Below are 19205 nucleotides of genomic sequence, written 5' to 3'. Positions count from 1 at the left end.
CTTGAACTCCTCAGCTCAGGAAATCTGCCTGCCTCCACCTCCCAAAGTGCTAGGATTACAGGCATGAGCCACTGTGCCCCGCTGACTACAAAGCAATTCTTAGTGTTTAGTCTGTACTGGTGTACAAAGGTCAGTCTGTAATTCTGTGTTAGGAAACAGAGGCTGTTGGCTGCTTAGCTGCTGACTGGTGTGGTTTCTCTAAATCCAGATTCTCATAAATGATAAAGGCTTATTTTAAAGTCTGAGATTGTAGTCTTATTTTTCCACAACTACATATAAAAAAAGGCATCCTATGTCTTCCTGGGTATCTTTTATTTTTTCCCTGTAGACTGCCTGATAGATACCATGGGCCAAATGTGTGGCCATGTTATTTTTTTCATCCAAACCCAGTGGATTTTTGGCAGTTAATCCAATTCTGTTATGCTCTCCTGTTGTGGGAAAACAGGGTAACAGACACTTGGGCCCAATACATTGCAGGGACTTGGCATCCATCTCAAGCTAGGGTGTTCACATCTGGCTTGGAAGTCCCAGCAGAGCTTATACAGTACACACAGCCTATCTCATGACAGCCAAGGGCCTGCCCCCACTGCAGCGCTCTGGGATTTCAGTCGTGGCCTGTTCTATTTGTAGAGGAGTGGCTTATTTGGTGAGAGTTGGGAAAGTTCCTCTGCCAACAATAATTTTCCCCATACTACCTAACATTCCCTCTTTAGGGTTTTGAATTTTAAGGTTAAGAAGTAAGTACAGTGACTCCACAGTACTAGAGGGCCATAATTTTACACTTTAGTGTGAAAGAGTTTAGTCAGATAACCCTCTCAACATCTGGTTGAGCTCTATAGAGAGAAGATAGAGGGGGTCTCAACACAGTAGATGGGGTTGACAGTACAGAGGGCCAACCCCAAAGGTGGGGTTCTGGGCAGCCAGAGAGCAGCTGAAAGGCCCTTCAAAGGCACACTGGCCTTGGGAGAGCTCTTTGCCTTGTGACTTTTTATGAGGCCATTGTTACATCAGCCAAGCGCAAAGGTGGCTATGAGCTTCCAAAATGATAGCCAAGAGAATAGATGACTACAGGTAGATGCAGTGAGTCTAGTTTTTTCCCTTTTGCATCTAATTCCTCCTAATCATTTCAGATAATTTGGCAACCTTATCCCTTGAAATCTGGAACCATTGGGGCTCCTGCCTCTCAGCATTAAAAAAAAAAAAAAAAATCCAGTCTCTGTACAGGCCTCCCAGTGAGCTGCCACCCAATAGGGGAGACAGATCAAAGCTGCATTTTCTTAGCCACTGAAGCCTTGCCCAGCCACCATGGAAGAGATCTCTGCCAAACTCCCTCCTCTGTGAAGAAACACAACAGAGACCAAGTGAGAAGTAGCTACAGTTTAATACAAACCTGCACCAGAACACAACGTGTCGGGCTGTTTAGTTTTTGCCTCAAACGGTGGCCAAAGCACAGGACCGTGTGTCATCTTGGGGTTGACACAGTCTTAGCACCATGACATTTACAGGGGAGTGGGGAAGTCACCTGGGTGCTGGGGTGCTGGAGGCTCCATCCCGACCCCAGGCTGTGCCTGCGCCTCAGCAGCTGGAGGGGGTTTGGGTTTCCTTGTGGTTCTGTGGCTTCTGGGTCAGTATCAGAAAAGCCCTCATCACGACATTGGCTTGACAGAGACCTACTGTGGACTCCTAGCACTACACACACACGCACGCACACGCACACACAGTAGCACAATTTTCTGGCAACTTAACCCCACAAACCTAGAGAGCAGCTAAGGCAAGAACAACAGTATTTATTCAGCAAGTACAAGACCAGTTTGAGAGCTGCATTCAGTGCAACCAGAGACCCTTTTCATTCCAACCAGGAGCCAGTGGGGCTGGTGACGAAGCTGGCTGGAGCTCTGCATGGGGCAAGGAGTGCGTGGTGGGGGCTGACCGCTCATTTGGCTCCTTGAATCTCTTTCTGATTTCCATCTAGAAGCTTCCGGACAAGGGTGGGGTCTGTGTAATGACTAGGGGTGGATGAAGCCGATGGCCTACAGTGGGCCACTCCATGATGCGCTTCCCTGGCACCATGGGTCACACATCTCTCAGGCGGAGGCACTCAGAGAAGGTAAGCTTTCCTAGCCTAAGCAAGGATGTTCTGCCCAGCTGGTCACCACCACTGTTGCTGGGCTCTTTGGCATCTGCCCAAGGCCCGTGACCCAGTAAGGGCTGAAAGGGATAGAGACGATGTGCATTGCACCAGGAGGCAGTGTCATGGTGTCCCCCTCCCTGGTGGCTCTCCCAGGCCTGGGTCCTCACCCCGTTCCTATGGCTGCCACTTGCCGTGAGCCCCTTTGCCACCTCTGCTCTCTGGCTGACCGCCTCTGTCTTCTCAGCCCCTGAGTGAGGAAAGGGGAAGTGAAGGGAGAAGTGAGGGAAGGACGCGGCTCACACTGCATGGTTAGCCCCCAACGGGGGACTAGTCCTGGCTCAAACCCAGAATGTGCATGAGGTTGTTTATAAGAAAGATGAGAAAAAATATCTATGTGTGCAAAACAAAGCAGGCTGCCTACCAGGAAAGTAAGTTTTCTTGTTGGTTAAACTCTCAGGTGGGATCTACAATAGCTATCACCCTGGGCCTCCTCTCTAGAGCAGGGGTAGATAGCCAAGGTTGGGAGGGTGGTCTCAGACACTGCTGAGGTCAGAGGGCCTTAACTTTCTGGGCCAGAGTTTCCTCATCTGTAAAATGGGAAGAATGCTAAGTGCTCCATTGTCATGAGGACCAAGTGAGAAGTCATATATGGAAGTGTTTTGAATACAGGAAAAGCACTACGGAGATGCGCAGGGGCTGACCTTTTACTGAGGGTCTGGAAGCCTCACGCAAGCCTCGGGCTGAAACCACATGGGCAACATGAAGTCACCTCCCACAGGGCACACAAGGCTTAACAAGGGCAAGCGGCCGGCTCACTTCCCAGATCACTGGAGGTGGAAGGAGACACCTGGCCTCTAGTGTTTCCATGGGAACCTCTGTGGGGTTTCAGAAGCAGGGAGGGCCCAACGGGACAGGCAGAGGAGAAGATGAGGCCATGAGCCAGTGAGGGCCTGGTGCTGACCACAGATCACAGCCCCTGAGCAGCAATGCAGGTTCGACAACCAGGTCCTGTGGGCCTGGGGTCCCCCTCCCTGGTGTCTGGCGAGCCCCTCTCCCACTCCTCCTCTCTCAGCAGGCATGAGGCCTCTTGCCAGTCACATAGGAGGAGTGCTGAGCCTCTGTCCAGCAGGGAGAAGTTACAGGAAGCTCTGTGTGTGTGTGTGGTGGTGGTGGGGAAGGGCAAGGGGAGTGCTGGGAGTGACCAGCGGCAGAGAGGGGAAAGGAAACCTGCTTCCTGAAGGGCTGGCACCTCCGGGGCTAGCAACCCAGGCCCCCTCTCGGAATGGAGGACACTAGACTAAGGGGAGGGGAGGGGAAAGGTCCTGGGCCTCTGGCAGCCTGTGAGCCCAGGCCCTCCACCGCCCCTGCCCTGTGCTGTCTGGTTGGTGTCGAGTGCAGCGTCTCCTAAGGACCACATCTATTCCTCTGGCTATTCTATGCTAGTGACACAAGCACCGTTATTTTTCACAGGATGCACAAACAAGTCAAACCAAACTACTGCGCAAACCAAACGTGCAAAACAAAACCATTTACACGCGCCTGGCACCAGCCTTAAGCCCCGCCCAGCTACCCTTCTGGGACTGTGACCCCCCCAAGGGTATGGGCAGGGCATGGGAAAAGCTGGCAAGGGGCACTGGTGTCTCAGCCAACCCCATCCCTACCCCCACATAGGGCCAGAGGTGGGTTGGGGGAGATGGGACGTCCTGGGCATGGCTGGGAAGCTGACACCTGTCTGACTTGGGAAATGTCACCATGGGGCCTGGGGGTGGGGGAGGAGGCCTTTGAAACCACATCTGCTAAAGTGCTCTGGACAACTGGCCAGTCAGCCAGGGGGCAGGGCACTAAAGTCTGGGCTTTCCCGAAGCCAGCGGAGGCAGGAGTGAGAGGAAGGGCTGGCCAGGGCTCTATGCATTGGGCTCTGTGCATAGTGTGGGCTTCCTGGGCCCCAGAAAAACCTGCCGAGACCAAGGCAGGAAAGGACTACAGCAGGAGGAACACATCTCAAAGTGCCTGTTAGAGTTGGCTCGAAGCACAGTGAATCACTTTGCAGACATAGGGAGGGCCCGTGGGTCCTGGGGCCCGCCTCGGGTGGTATGCTGCCCAGCCCAGCCTCTCCTGCCCCTGCAGTTGTGGCCGGAGTTTCGGGCTGGCGGTGGCGGTGCGTCCTCACTTGGGGGGCTGGGCAGTGCCTTTACCAAATGCCACTCGACCTGCCTCCGGGGGGAGCGAGGATCCGAGCCGAAGCTCGCTTTGGAACATGGTCATCGATCTGAGAGCCTGAAGGGAAGGAAGCACAGGGGTGAGCTGGGCTCTCGTGCCTGCTATCAAACCAGCCACCCTCTCCTAGAGGCCCACTGTGTGCAGGGCCTGAGTGACTCCTCTTGGCCACTCCATCCCGTTTCACAGACAAGGAGAACGAGGCTCAGGGAAGGTAAGTGACTTGCCCTGCATTGCACAGTGTGTAAGTGGCAGAGCCTGGACTTGGACCCAGGTTTTCTTAATTCAGAACCAACATTATTAACTGTCCACTGTGCCAGCTTCACCACCCCAAGCCTGGGCAGTCTCTCGTGCTTGCAGGCCGTCGGCCAGCCTGTTGGCACTTGAGCCTTTGCACATATGCCTCAGTGAGTAAGCAACAGAGAAAAAGGAGGGTATGCCATTGTTTTGGAAAATGAAAGAACCACACCCTAAAAGGCCCCACATCTTGAAATCCCACGACTTAGTTACAAAGCGAGGGTCTATACAGAAGGAGCAGGGCTGAAAAACACACACACACACACACACACACACACACACAAAGGGAGGATCTAGTGCCCCGGAGAGCACAGTGGGACATTCTTCAGCCTGTCCCACCTACAACAGGCAAGATTTGGGGTGGAGGTGAGGGGCAGGCTGCCTTATGTTTGCAGTCTGAGCAGTGATTCTGCCTAGTCTTGGCTCTTGGGCGGGAGGAGAGGAGGCCAATGGTCAGCAGGGGCCCTGCAGCTCTGGGGTCTGGCTGCCCTTCGTGGGTCTGGCTACAGCAGGAAGGACCTTGCCCCAGCAGTGATAGGAGTCTACCCCTCTGGGACTGGCAAGACCTGAGGGTGCATAAACAAGTCTTCCACGCCAGGGTCCCTTTCTGACTCCGTCACTGGTGGGAGTGGCAGTGGCCCTCAGGGTAGTGGAGACGTCATATCAGCAATGAGATTGGTCCTGAGAGAGGACCCCTCCCCCGGGATACCAGCGCCTCCAACAAGGACCTCATCTCTTCTGCCACAAGCTTTGCGTGGCCCAAAGCAGGACACACAGGAGCCTGGGCAGGCAGGTGCTGCCCCATTGGCATTCCTCTGGTTTAGCCCTCTGCTCTCGCAGCAGAATGTTTTTATGTACGGGGCTTGACTCCCTGAGTAAACTCCAGGCTCTGGTGGAAGGACTGGGGTCTTGCACCTCTTGCTGTGCCCACCCCAGGACAGCCCTTACAAAGTGGATGCTTGGTCTCTCTCTGGCCTTGTCCTGAAGGCAGCCTGAAGGCGGCTCGGCTGTGCTCAGGGAGACTCAGGGTCCTGGCCCCTTGCAAGTGGTGGTGATAGTTCCCACCTAAGCTGCCTGGAGGCCCTGGGCATCTTATAGGCTGCTTGTTCTCCACCGACGGTCATCATTTATGACCCCGTGGCTTGCACGGTGGTGGGAGGGGTGGGAACTGTCATGTCTTTAAGAACTGGGATTGGACCCCCCAAGGAACCCAGAGATTCCACAGGATTGGGGCCAGGACCCAAGGGATACAGAGATAAGAGAAAAAATTGGGTATCAGAAGTCAAGAGATAAAATATTTTACTTAATAAAATATATACAATACAATTCCTGGTTTAAAAAAGAAAAAGGTGAAGGTGGGGTGAAGGCAGGGGCAGGTGTGGGTAGGTCAGAGGAGCAAAGGGGGTAGCAGAAGGAGCAGAGAGGCTGCTAAGGAGTGGGCTGGGGTGGGTGAGGGGCCAGTGGGTGCAGTCCCATGAACCACAGCCAGGGCCAACTCTGCTGAGCTCAGGGCAACTCTGGAGTACCCACTGTGTGCACAGCCCTCAAGATGTTTCAAGGGACAAAAATACCTGAACTTAGAAACCCCCCAGGAGAGTCCCAGGTGGGCCACAGCCTGTTAGAGCAGCTGTGCCCAGGGACCAGGACAGCCCTCCTATCTCCACTAACATTTGTGTGAGTCTAATATCCAACCAGCACATCCCTGGAAATAGGCGACGGGAGGGAGGAGAGGACACAAAAGAAAAGCAGGCATAAGTCCCACTACCTGGGTGGGCTCCTCCCGGCCCCCTGCCCTTCTCCCGTGGCCCCCTGACTCTTACCAGAGAGGCTGAAGCTGGATTCATGAAGGTCCCGCATACCCCCATGCCGGGTGACGGGCCGGGTAGGAGTGTCTGCGAGTGGGGTTCCCATCTCTTTCTTCCCAGGGTGCACAACAACAGCAACATCCCCCAGGTAGGGAGTGCGGTCCACTCCTCTAACCTTTAAAGTCTAGGAAGGATGGAAGAAGAGCAAAAGGAACAGGACACCACCATCAGAGCTGAGTGATATAACCATGGCCTTCCTGGGGGCCGGCGGGACATTAGACACTGCCATTCTGCCCAAGATCCAAATCACTGCAAGTGACCAAGTCTCCTTACACCTTGAGTCCAGGGGCTGGGGAATTCTTTTCCTGTACCTCCTAAAGAGCACATGCATATGTGTACATGCGTGCATGTATGTGAGTGCATGTGTGTGTGCATGCATGCATGCATGTGTACAGGAGAGGTATTGGGTCCCCCAACACTGGTGGAAGCCTTAACAAGGTAGCAGGTAGATGTCTGAGGAAGCCAGCTTTAGAGAGCGCCCTCCCACACAGCACAACTCATTCCCCACCTTAGGCTCCCATGAAGCCACACCCTTTACGGTTCTGACAACTCTGAGGGAACAGAGGCTAAACACAGCCCATCTGGAGATTAGAGGCCTCCAGTAGCAGTACTAGCTCATTCTGTACTCACAAAGGCAGTAGAGTTAGGAGCCTATATTCTACAACCAGACTGCCTAGGTTCCAATCCCAACTTCGTCACTTGTAAACTGTGTGGCTTTGTGCAAGTTACTTAACTTTTCTGTGCCCACAATACTAGCACCTACATCAGAGAGTTGCAGGAGAGCAGAGGAATTCATATGTGTAACACTGTTTGAACTGTGCTGGCACACAAGAGGCAACATAGAAGTCCGAGCAGTTATTACTGCAGAGGTCATTTATGGTCCTACATCGTATTAAAAAGTGCTATTGGGCCAGGCACAGTGGCTCACACCTGCAATCCCTGCACTTTAGGAGGCCAAGGCAGGTGGATCACTTGAGCCCAGGAATTTGAGAGCAACCTGGACAACACAGTAAAACCCCATCCGTCTCTACAAAAAAAATAAACATTAGCTGTGTGTGATTAGTGAGAGACCCTAAGTTTGCTTTTGGATTTAGCCCTGCGATCACGGAAGTCATGTTTTCTTCATTCAGGCAGCCTATGCCTGCACCCCATGGCAGACCTGGGAGTGGATTTCTTCATTTGTCGGCCTCTGGGAGAGAAGGATTTTTGGTTTCTCTGAAAGCTCTGAGCCCTCTCGTGTGGCCAGCGTGCCAGCAGTGTGGGGCTCCTGTGTTCAGGTGCTTGCTCCTCTTGTGTCTCAGACAATGCTTTGCAAATGCCAGCTCCATTCCCTCCTGCTTCATCAAGACTGGGAAGGAGCCAGGCCAAAGCAGTATCTCCAGCCCCCAGCACCCCCCGACTCTAAGCCTGCATATCCAGAGGAGCTCTGTGGTCGAACGTGCTCACATTTCGTGCTTGTGTCCTTCGCAACTCAGGACCCCTGCTGCCTGACCACTTAAAATGCCACCTGGTAATCAAAGATGGGGACTAGAAACCAGTATTTTCTGTCTCTAGCGTTCCCCTAGCTCTGTCACACACTCCCGTCTCAACGCTGGAGAGAGGGCAACAGAATTGGGTAGAAAACTGGAGAAAATCTCTTTTGAGATTTAAAAGTCATGGAGGATGTTCCCCAGCAGGGGGCGCCAATACCCGCTGCATCGTCCCCGTCCCGCCTCACCTTCTCTCTCTGGACCAGCTTCTTGTAGACGGTGTCTGGGAAGGACCTCAGGGGACAGAACTTGCCAGTGCCCTCGGCGCACATGAAGACACCGTTCTCGTACACGACGCGCCCCCGGCTGATGGTGACCAGCGGCACACCATGGCAGCGCATGTTCTCGTAGAGGTTGAAGTCTCCTCCCTGGACCTGTGTGCTGGCTGAGATGGTCCTGGTGGGGAGGCAATGGCGGGAGAGAAAACGCTGAGGACAGGTCAAGATGTCACAGCTCCCTGGGAGGAGTGAGCCCCAAAGGATGGTTGTTATGGGCTGAATTGGCTCCCTTCAAAATTCTCCTGCTGAAGTCCTAACCCCCAGAACTTCAGAACATGGCCCAATTTAGGGTCTTTAATGTGATCTTAATGATAAAGTGAGGTCATATAGGTGGGCCCCAAACTAATAAAAAAAAAAAAAAAAAGGAGACAGACACACCAGACATGTGTGACACAAGAAAGACCGTGTTAAGATGGAGGGAGAAGATGGCCAACTGTAAGCCAGGGCCATATTTTGTGCCAGAAATAGTGCCAAATTCTATGGTTTTGAGATCTGCAATGCAAGTTCTCTTCCCGAGTCCCTCTAGCCCTGGAGACGAGTAACAAACTTTACTTTGTGGCTTCTGGGTCCCACACGACCACGTCGGCATCGGCTCCAGGGATGATTCGGCCCTTGCGGGGATATAGGTTCAGAAGCTTAGCCGCGTTGGAGCTGGTAACGGCCACAAAACGGTTCTCGTCCATCTTTCCTCCAACCTGAAATGTTGCAGAAAGTGTCAAGTCAACCAGGCTCTGGCGCTGGGCCTCAAACCCTTGGTCACCTTTGATGCTGGCCCGTGGACTTTGGGATTAGGTGGTCAGGATAGTGGTCACAAGGGGACAAGGCTGTGAGCGCCACCTTAGATGAGCCAGTATGCGTGGCTGGGGTCCAGGTGCTCACTTACTCCTTTCTCCCTTCATCCAGCAACTTTGGTGAGTGGCCCTGGTTCCAGTCAGGCTGCCTGCCCGGGGCAAATCTACCTCCTATTTGTAAAATCAGCTCTGCTCATGTGCCCACACAGAGGAGTCAGGAGCCTCCCTTCATCTACTAAGGTTTATATTTTCAAAGGGTTATACATGCTCTAGAAAAACATCTTATTGCCCCACCCATGAGAGTACTATGGACTCTCTTCAAGGGGATTTCCTGAGCCATCTTCCTGGCCTTCCATGAGCTTAGTCTTGAGGACTTCAAATCTCTTTGGGGCTCATACTATTTTGAATCTAATCTGAGATAGACCAGGACCAAAAATACTTATTCTTCATGTGCAGAACAGGTGGTACTCAAATGAAATCCCAGTTCCTATCTTTTTTTGAAAGCAATTAGACAAAATATATCAAATCAAGAGCCTTAAAAATGTTCACATCCCTTGGCCTAAAAATCCACTTCTAGGAAGGCGTCTTAAGAAAATAATCAGAAATAAGAATCAGAAATGTTGACACACACTCATGAACAAAGAGGTTCTCCACAGCATTATTTGTATGTGCAAAAATTAGAAACAGCCGAAAGTCCCAAACATTAGGGAAAGATTAAAGTATAGTACATATGATACTTTCATTGGAGAAAATATTATTAAGCCATGAAAAAAGATGTTTTTAAAGAATTTTTACTGATATAGGGAGACACTCAGGGTATACTGTTATATGAAGAAAAAATATTCTGGTTAGTATAGTCATATATGAAGCTAGTTATAAAATATTGTGTATCTGGGTGTGGTGGCTCACACCTATAATCACAGCACTTAGGGAGGCAGAGGTGGAAAGATAGCTTGAGCCCAGGCAAGACCTGCCTGAGCAACAGAGCAAAAAAAGAAATAAAAATAATGTATAGTACATGCACAGAACTAGAAATACACTAAAATGTTAACAGTAGTTTAATTACTAGGCCTGGAATTAAGGGGATTTTTTTTCTTATACTTTTCTATATTTTCAAAATTTCCATAATAGGTCTTACTACCTTTCTAATTGGGGGGAAAGACCTTTTGTGTTTTGTTTTTGAGTGAAACAAACACCTGGGATTGAACTAGCCCTTCTAAGAAGATTCTTTGACAGGATCTGAGGAGTGAAAACTCTTATTAGGATTAGAGCAGGAGATGAAGCAGGGATTAGAGCGGAGATCAGGGCGGGGCGGGGCTCTAGGAAACATACCACTCCTCTCTCCCAGATGACGCTCATGCGGTCCTGCACGCCACTCACTCCATGTGGGATCTTGGTGAAGTCTTCCTTGCCCATAGCTTTCTGCTTTGTGGTGAAAGGCCGGTGATCTGATGCCACAATGTTCAGAGTGTCACTGGGTAGAGAAAAGGAGGTGACCAGTAAGGGGAGGGGAGGTGAAGACCACCCCTAGAGGGTGGGGATAGATACAGGGAAAATCCTCAGCGTGGGACCAGGCAAAGCTGACTCCAATTTCAGCTCTGCTGCTTAGGCCACGTCGCCTCTCATGGATTACTTCATCTATGTGAACCTCAGTTGACTCATCTACAGAATGAGTGTGGCACAGTCTGTCTGTGTCACAGGAGACTTCAGTGAGAACCTTGGGATGGCAAGGTTTAAGAGTTAAGACAGTAAGCTGAGAAAAGCTGAACTCAGAGTTTAGCTGAAGTGAGATGCTGGAGGTGGTTTTACTATCATGGAATTGTATCCCAGTTCCCCCTCGTCAGCTCTCCAACCCCCACCTGCTGGCAATAAGCATTCATAAGTTCAATATTAAGCTTTGCTGAATAACTTGGGACTCACAGCCTTCCTTGGATGTCGGGATTCTAATGGCACAGAAGGGAAGGAGGGATGAGGTAGAAGTCTGACTTAATAGACCAAGAGTGCTATGCAAGTCAATCAGCTCTTTCCCAGTGCCGTTCATGACTACGGCAGAAACATATTAAGGCAGTCCTCAGAAACATATTAAGGCGGTCCTCAGGCCAGGTGCTCACCCCTATAACCCCAGCACTTTGGGAGGCTGAGGTGGGTGGATCACTGGAGGCCAGGAGTTTGAGACCAGCCTTGACAACATGGTGAAACCCTGTCTTACCCTAGCCTCTGGAGTAGCTGGGATTACAGGCACCTGCCACTACGCCTGGCTAAATACAAAGAAACTAGCCGGGTGTAGTGGCAGGTGCCTGTAATCCCAGCTGCTCCAGAGGCTAAGGTGAGAAAATTGCTTGAACCTGGGAGGTGGAGGCTGCAGCGAGCCAAGATTGCACCACTATACTCCAGCCTGGGCGGCAGAGGGAGACTGTCTGAAAACAAGAAAAAAAGCCATCCTCCATCCAACGCTGTGGGTGGCTCAGGCACAGGCAGGCTCTCCAGGGGCTCTCGGGCCAGAGAAGACTCAGGGAAGAACAGGGAGGGGGCTCATGGCAGCAGATCCTCTGCCTGATGAGGGAGGCAGGCAGCCGGCTCGAATTCAGAGAGCTCTGCAGGCCGAGGACTCAGAGGCAGTGAGGGGCAGAAGACAGAGAATGCCCACCCAAGCTATACCAGGACAATCTCAGGAGGAAATGACCTTGTGGGGCAGGGATGGCCTGGCTGGGAAAGGGGGTCAGGAGGGACAGGGGCATGACTGCTGGGACCACACTTTGGGGGCCCTGAAGGTCAGCAGCAAGGGTCCCATTGTTTTCTGTAGGAGACCCCAGAGCCTGGTGAGTGCCCATGCGCCATCTAAGATGCCCACTCCAGAAGACTCTGGGGGCAGAACACATTACCTGACTTGGTGAGGAAGCATATTCTTTTTTTTTTTTTTTTTTTGAGACGGAGTCTTGCTCTGTTGCTCAGGCTGGAGTGGAGTGGCATGATCTCGGCTCACTGCAACCTCCGCCTCCCAGGTTCAAGTGATTCTCCTGCCTCAGCCTCCTGAGTAGCTGGGATTATAGGTGTGTGCCACCACACCTGGCTAATTTTTGTATTTTTAGTAAAGACAGAGTTTCACCATATTGGCCAGGCTAGTATCGAGCTCCTAACCTTGTGATCTACCTGCCTTAGCCTCCCAAAGTGCTGGGATTACAGGCGTGAGCCACCACGCCCGGCCAGGAAGCATATTCTTAAGGCTCTCAGACAACAGCCAGTCAGCTGCATAGGGCTGTCTCCACGGGGGACCTGGCAGGGCTCATCAGTCTCAGCTTCTGCCAAATGACTAATGTGTTTGACCAAACCCGAGGTGACGATGCTTCGGCTCTTTCTGTGCAGTAGGCTGGGCCTTCCCTGGGCCAAAGAGACCGCTCTGGCCCTTGCAGAGACTCTTTGCAAGAGACTCTCCTGCAGAACCCTGAGGCTTCCTACTCTCTCTGGCCCTGCAGAAGCCCCCACAGATGAATGGAATCTTTAGGGTTTCCCTTCTCCTGAGAGGCCCTCTGGATACCTGAGCGGGGCTCAGGGCAGAAGATGCACGTTGCAGTCATGGAGGGCAGGTCAGGGACCCTGAGAGCAACAGGCTCAATTCCTACTCTTTAACCAGCTCAAGTCTTCCTGAGCACCCAGCTTTCTGAAAAGGTGCCTACACAAAGGTGCCCACTAAGCAGCTGTGAATGGTGGTAGTGACATTCTAGGAGGCTCCCTGAGCTCTCTCAGCGCTGCCCTGAATCTGAGAGGTAGGCAGCCCCCATCCAAACCATTTACAGTTTAAAACATGACTGGCTTTGCAAGTACTTTAAAATTTTATATGATCAAATGAAAAAATTTCTGGTCCCTTTAAGAAGCCAGAATTTAGGCCAGGAGCAGTGGCTCATGCCTATAATCCCAGCACTTTGGGAGGCCGAGGTGGGTGGATCAGTTGAGGTTAGGAGTTTAACCTGGGCAACACGATTGAAAAATACAAAAATTAGGCTGGGCACGGTGGTGCAGGGTGGCTCATGCCTGTAATCCCAGCACTTTGGGACGCTGTACTCCAGCCTGGGGGACAGAGTGAGACCCTGTCTCAAAGAACAAACAAACAAACAAAACACTAGTCAAGCAATGGTGATGCACACCTGTAGTCCCAGCTACTCAGGAGGCTGAGGTGGGAGGTTGTACCACTGCCTTCTAGCCTGGGTGACAGAGCCAGACCCTGTCTAAAAGAAAAAAAAGCAGCCAGGTTTTAAATAAAGGATAAGTCATTCCATCTATAGATTGTACTTTTTATTCCTATATAGCCTGACAAATCACAAATCACATCCTAAATAAATAATTATGAAGCAGCTCATATTTTCTTATGGGAATACTAATTGGTATCTGGGTTTTCTATCAAGTATTTTGCATCATATAAGTTATAACCAATGATGTGTTACAAAAGTGAAATTATAGTCATCATAAATTTCTATCAATAATTAAAATATTAAAATTATGCCCCAAATCCTATAAAGCAGAACCCATTTACAATATGCACTGATTAAAAAGGGATTCAGACTATTCTCACAACATATAAAACTACATTTCTACTTAAATAGAATTAATTTAAATAATTAAAATACATTTGATGAAGTAGGCTAGATATAAAAACTTAAATTATTCAATGATACTTATTCCCCCCAGTCTATTTGAATTTGTGTGGGTTTGGGTGCTGTAATTTGGGTGGGTTGAGGCACTTATTATCTTTTTTGTTCTTTCGGTAAATTTGCTTGTAGCAAGCAGGGGTGTTTCAAAAGACTCTTGACCTTGGAACCAAGCCGACATTATTATAGTGGATTGTCAGTAATTGTTTTATTGTATTGCAGATGATGAAAAGGAGGCTGATTCTTCTCAAAACAAGCATTTTTTTTTTTTTTTGTACTTTTGTTGTACATGCTGGAGTACAGTGGCATGATCTCAGCTCACTGCAGCCTCCACTCCCGGGTTCAAGCGATTCTCCTGCCTCAGCCTCCTGAGTAACTGGGATTACAGGCTTGAGCCACCTCCCTACACCCAGCTAATTTTTGTAGTTTTAGTAGAGATGGGGTTTCTCCATGTTGGCCAGGCTGGTCTTGAACTCCTGACCTCAGGTAATACACCTGCCTCAGCCTCCCAAAGTGCTGGGATTATAGGTGTGAGCCACCATGCCCAAAAGCATTTTTTAAGAGTAGGAGCTGATCTAGCATTTCTCTCTTCATCTTTACTCTCCAAATTGATTTACATCTATAAGAGCTGCTGCGACTGGCACCCACCAAAGCTATGGGACAAAATATAATGACCGTCCCCATGCCATGGTACATACTGCCCTCTGCAGAGGCCACTTTTGCCCATGCCCTATCGATGGCACTCCACTCACATTGGCAAAGCCCTGCACCCCACACCTCTCTTTAGGTTGTGAACATAAATGGATGGGAGTTTTCCAGTGATTGGCAACCAGGACTGAAAGCTAAGGACATGGATGAGACAAGTACCTTATTACCTAAGACAGCCACTTTCAGTGGGGCCGGTCACTATCCTCCACTGGCTCTGCACCGCTCTAGAAGAGGCGTATCCCCACCTTTCAAGTCTAGAGAGTGGCTCGGAGGGAGACTGAGAGGTTGGCAGGATATAGAGTCCTGGCTTTTCCTCCCCTCCTCTTGCCTGGGTTGAGTGGGGCTTCCATACCCTCTGTCCACCAGCCTACCCCAAAGACAAGGAGGGCATATTTCAAGAGGTTCATTTGTGGAGAGCTGAGTTGAGAGCAGTGGGCACCAGCCTGGGCTGTAAGCTGTGGACCCGCCTCTAAGCCTCTGGGTTGGGGATACCCTGCCCTTCCACCATAGGGAGCAAAAAGGCTGTGTGGGCTTTCTCTGGGCCCCAGACACTGTAGAAGGTGGCCAGGTTTAAGTTGCCTTGTGGGGGTCCTCATTCACAGAGGCCCTGCTAGTGCTGCAAGCTGGGAGAGATGAATGCTTGAGTATGGTGAAGAATCCCGTCATCTTCTGTCCTAATCCTCTTACCCCAACCCAAGCTGAGCTGGGGATCTGGAGGGGAGGAGATGAGTCTTAAACTGGATGGAACTTTAATATCCAAAAGTGAAGAGGAAGCAACATCTTCTCCCCAATTTTTTTTTTTTTTTTTTTTTGAGATGGAGTCTTGCTTTGTCATTGGACAGGCTAATGCAGTAGCGAGATCTCGGCTCACTGCAACCTCCATCTCCTGGGTTCAAGCGATTCTCCTGCCTCAGCCTCCCAAGTAGATGGAATTACAGGTGCACATTACCACACCCAGCAAATTTTTTGTATTTTTAGTAGAGACGGGGTTTCACCATGTTGGCCAGGCTGGTCTTGAACTCCTGACCTCAAGTGATCCATCCACCTTGGCCTCCCAAAGTGCTGGGATTACTGGCATGAACAACTGTGCCCAGCCCCCAAAATATTAATAGGAGAAAGAAGCTGCAAGCAGTTATTAGGATAAAACAAAACCCTTTCATGATTGAGTCCCACTGAATTCAGACTGTTCATCAAACCATTTCCTTTAGATTGAGATTGAATGGGAAAAAGCAGTGTCAGAAAGAGAAGAGCTGGAAAAAGGAGATCTGGAGGGAGGGTGTTGGTGGCTTGGGGGGAAGAGGGAGAAAGTGCAGAAGAAAAAGGGAAAGGGGAAGAAAGGAGGGAGAAACCCACAGAAGAAGGGATGTACAGACAAGGAGCACACGGGAGCCAATGAGAAGAGGGAGAGGTGAAGGAAAGAGACAGAAAGAATTCCTACATTCTAGGGTAAGTCACATGCTACATTCTGCAGCTCCCCACTGGCCTTTAGAGTAAGAGATCAATGTCCTTTGAGATTCTGAAAAACCACTGTTCACAGTTCTATATGTGCTCTTCACTCTTACACTTCAGAAGTTCTCACTCCACATCAAGCGGTCATAAAATCCTGATAGGATGGCAATTATCCGACGGGCTTGGAGAAGCTAAGAAAAGCACAATCATCCTATGGGCACAGTGAAATCAAACCTAGCTAAGATTTGTTTCCTGGAGCCTCTATGACGTCTCCCTAAAGATGCACACATCCCCGCAACGTGCTGCTGAAATGCCTTACTTGGCCAGCAGGCTCATGAGGTAGGTGGAGGTGTTGGTGTCCAGTCTCAGGGGAGGCACCGTGACGTAGGCAGCCGCGTGGGACCAGTCCTGGTGGTAGTAGTGTAAGCCTGTCAGCGTGGCATGTGCGGTGGTGGTCTCTGCCAGCACCACCTTTCCTGGAAGCAGAAAGGTCAGAACTATCACCAGGAAGCCACTGAACCCGAGCAACCGCTGGGTGCGCCTCTCATTTTACAGGTGAAGGAGCTGAGGTCAGAGACAGGAAGAGACCTGCCCAAGCACACAGGGCTTTTGAGAGCACAGGTGGATTCAAGCCCAGAGAGCTTTCCTATTCTCCTGCTGACCTAGTCAAGGAAGACAGAGGGACATGGGCACTGAGGCCTGACGGCACCAAATGGCACTTTAAGGAGTCTGGTTTGCCCAGAGCACCACTGTGTGCAGGGTGCTGTTGGCAGATGGAGCTTGACAGTGGGTGAACAGTCACACAGGGCTGCGAATGCCATGCTAAGGAGCAGTCTAGACTGTTTTCTGGACAGGCGGGGTGCTGTGAGCAGCTTCAAGAGAATGGTTTGGGGTAGGCTCCATAATGGTTTTGGGTAGCCCTCCATAGTAGGGCTGGAGAACAGGGAGACAGGAGGTGGGAGTACAGTCACCAGGCTGGGACGACCATCTAGGTGAGACCCTCCAAGGAGCTTCAGTTGAGGGGAGAGGCAGGCGGTGGGATCTAGAGGGTGAATCAATCAAAGGCTGGGATGCCCTTGCTTCTGATCTAAATCCCCAGGTCTGTAACTGTGACTTAGTTTTCTCCTGCTGCCAGGCCCTCACCAGCACCGGGAGAGGGGCTGGACTCCAAGCATCTGCAAGCCTTTAAGCACTGCCAGGTGATCCGCAACAGAAGCTATACAAGTGCCCCTTGAGGCTCATACACAGGGTTCCGGGAGGCTAGAAAGGGAAGCTGGGCCCACACATTGTTCTTTCTTTAGGGACTTCCCAAACACCTCCTGAAATGCCTTCTGAAACTGGTCCAGGATTTTATGTTAGTTGCCAAGGCAACGGCTAGTAAAATCTATGAGGCCAAAAAGACACTAATTAATGAGTGGGTTTAAAACTTGGAAAATTTTACCAGACCCAGGAGAAGTGACAGACACTTCCGCAAAGCTGTTATGCATACAAATTTGCACAAGAAAAAGCTCACGTTCTAGCGGACTAAAGCCAGGCTAGTGCAGGGCGGCTCTGAGGAAGACGGTGGCAGATGAAATGGAAGGGCTGGCTCAGGTCCTGGTCTCAGGAGCCAGGGCCAGGAGTGCACACAGCTGATGGACCCTGTCTACCTCCAGTCCCTCCACATGACTTGCTCCATCCAGCCAAGCCTACAGACTTACCTTGCATCTTAGCAGTTGCGATAACATCACCAGCCGAGATGCTGGACACGTTGACCAGGTAGATCGGACAGTGAGTCTAAACACAAGAAACAGTAGGAAGTAGGGAGGGAGGGTTGACCCATAAACTTTATAAGCATCAGAATAACCCTGGCAAAGTCAGTCCTGGCACCAGAACCTCCCCCTGCGTCACTAAGCCCACCCTCAAGGTGACAGTCCCTAAGCGGGGAATGCAGGCTAACGCAGGGCACAGCTGCAGGAACTGCATGATGGTGGTGAGGAGGGGGCAGAGAACAGCCTCCAGCACCGGGGCCCACCAGGAAGCCCAGCCTGTGAAGTTCAAGACCATCAAGTCTGAACCTCACATTTTCTCCCATCTGACAACCATGACTGCAATTTAAGAGGGGGGCTCTTTTTCCTATTTTAACTTCCTGTTCATAAACATGATGATCTAGAGTTAGCTGTTTACTCTATCTAAAATTACGATGCCTTCTGTCTGAAGGCTGCTTATCAGTAGACAGAATGCACCATGGAGATGAAGAAAATACGAGGGTGAGGGTTTAGAGTCTAGGCAAGAGAAGGCTTGTCTTGCGAACAGACACCTGGACTGTAATACTGGTTAGCTTTTTCTCTACTAAGCTGTACAACCACAGTCCACAGCTTAACCTTTCTGAGTGCATGCTTGAGCTAAATGACAAGGAACTGCCTTTTTGTTGTTCAGGTCTTTCCTTATTCAGGGGTGAGTTCCATCAGGAAGTAACTGATAAAATAACTATTGTCATGACAATAAAATAATGTCCTTGTCCTGCTGCCAGAGCTCTAAAGTGCAATTGGGAAATTCGGTTTCTCCAGACGTTATTCTGATTCTCTTTGCTTATCACATTAGGAGGATGTAGAGTTTAGGAGCTGGCCTGAGTTTACATGTGAGCAATGAGCTGAGCTTCAGCAGGCTTGGTGGGGTGGAATGGAAAGCTGGTGGCGAGAAGGGTGAATGCAAGGATGGTGGGAGTCATAGCGCTCACTCAGCAAACAGTTCTGGGGTCCTGTGTGCCAGACATGGCGCTGGCTCCCAGAGCAGAATGGGGTTGCTCTGTAGAGGTTGGTTTCTAATCCCAGAGTGGAGATTGGGCAACTTACCCTGTTTGCGATGGTGATAACACGATGAGTGGCTTCAGCTTCCAGCTGTTAGAAACAAAGGACAGGAGGACACCAAACTTCACCAGCTCCTCCAAGCATACCCACGCCACACCCTCCCCTCATGGAGCAGCTGCACCAACAGGGGTTGGCTCGGGACAAAGCCCGGGCAGAGGCACCAAACTTCAACCACCTTGGCTCATAGTGAGGGAGAATCCTAGGTCTTAGAATACCAGGCCTGTCCTTGCTGGATGCAACTTGGGGCTTAATTAAAAGGCATGGAAACAAAATTAAATAAACAAAAACCCAAGGTCACATCTCTTCCTGTTTTCTGGTGTATTCTCTCTATAGCCACCTCAGAACTGCAGCAAAGGAGAATAGTGACTGACTTGACTCCGGAAATTAGTCTAGATCAGGGTTTCTGCGCATGGTACTATTGGCATTTGAGTTGTATAATTCATAATTG

The 19205-nt window shown here is 50.5% G+C and overlaps 1 protein-coding gene across 1 annotated transcript in view; it reads right to left on the bottom strand.

Moving 5' to 3' along the window:
• Positions 1 to 1767: 1767 nt before the first annotated feature.
• Positions 1768 to 19205, bottom strand: part of DPYSL5 (dihydropyrimidinase like 5) — a 98565-nt gene continuing 81127 nt past the window's right edge. Inside the window, exons 6-13 of the mRNA XM_010352341.3 lie at positions 18743 to 18787; positions 17609 to 17684; positions 16228 to 16384; positions 10441 to 10582; positions 8870 to 9012; positions 8228 to 8435; positions 6466 to 6634; positions 1768 to 4408 (exon numbers count right to left, since the gene is read on the bottom strand). Coding sequence (XP_010350643.1) covers positions 4323 to 4408; positions 6466 to 6634; positions 8228 to 8435; positions 8870 to 9012; positions 10441 to 10582; positions 16228 to 16384; positions 17609 to 17684; positions 18743 to 18787 — 1026 coding nt within the window. The 3' untranslated portion in view covers positions 1768 to 4322. The remainder of the gene's footprint in view (positions 4409 to 6465; positions 6635 to 8227; positions 8436 to 8869; positions 9013 to 10440; positions 10583 to 16227; positions 16385 to 17608; positions 17685 to 18742; positions 18788 to 19205) is intronic.

This window comes from Saimiri boliviensis, chromosome 1 (genome assembly GCF_048565385.1).
Source record: "Saimiri boliviensis isolate mSaiBol1 chromosome 1, mSaiBol1.pri, whole genome shotgun sequence".
Classification (NCBI taxonomy): domain Eukaryota; kingdom Metazoa; phylum Chordata; class Mammalia; order Primates; family Cebidae; genus Saimiri; species Saimiri boliviensis.
This window is presented reverse-complemented; position numbering and strand designations above follow the sequence as displayed.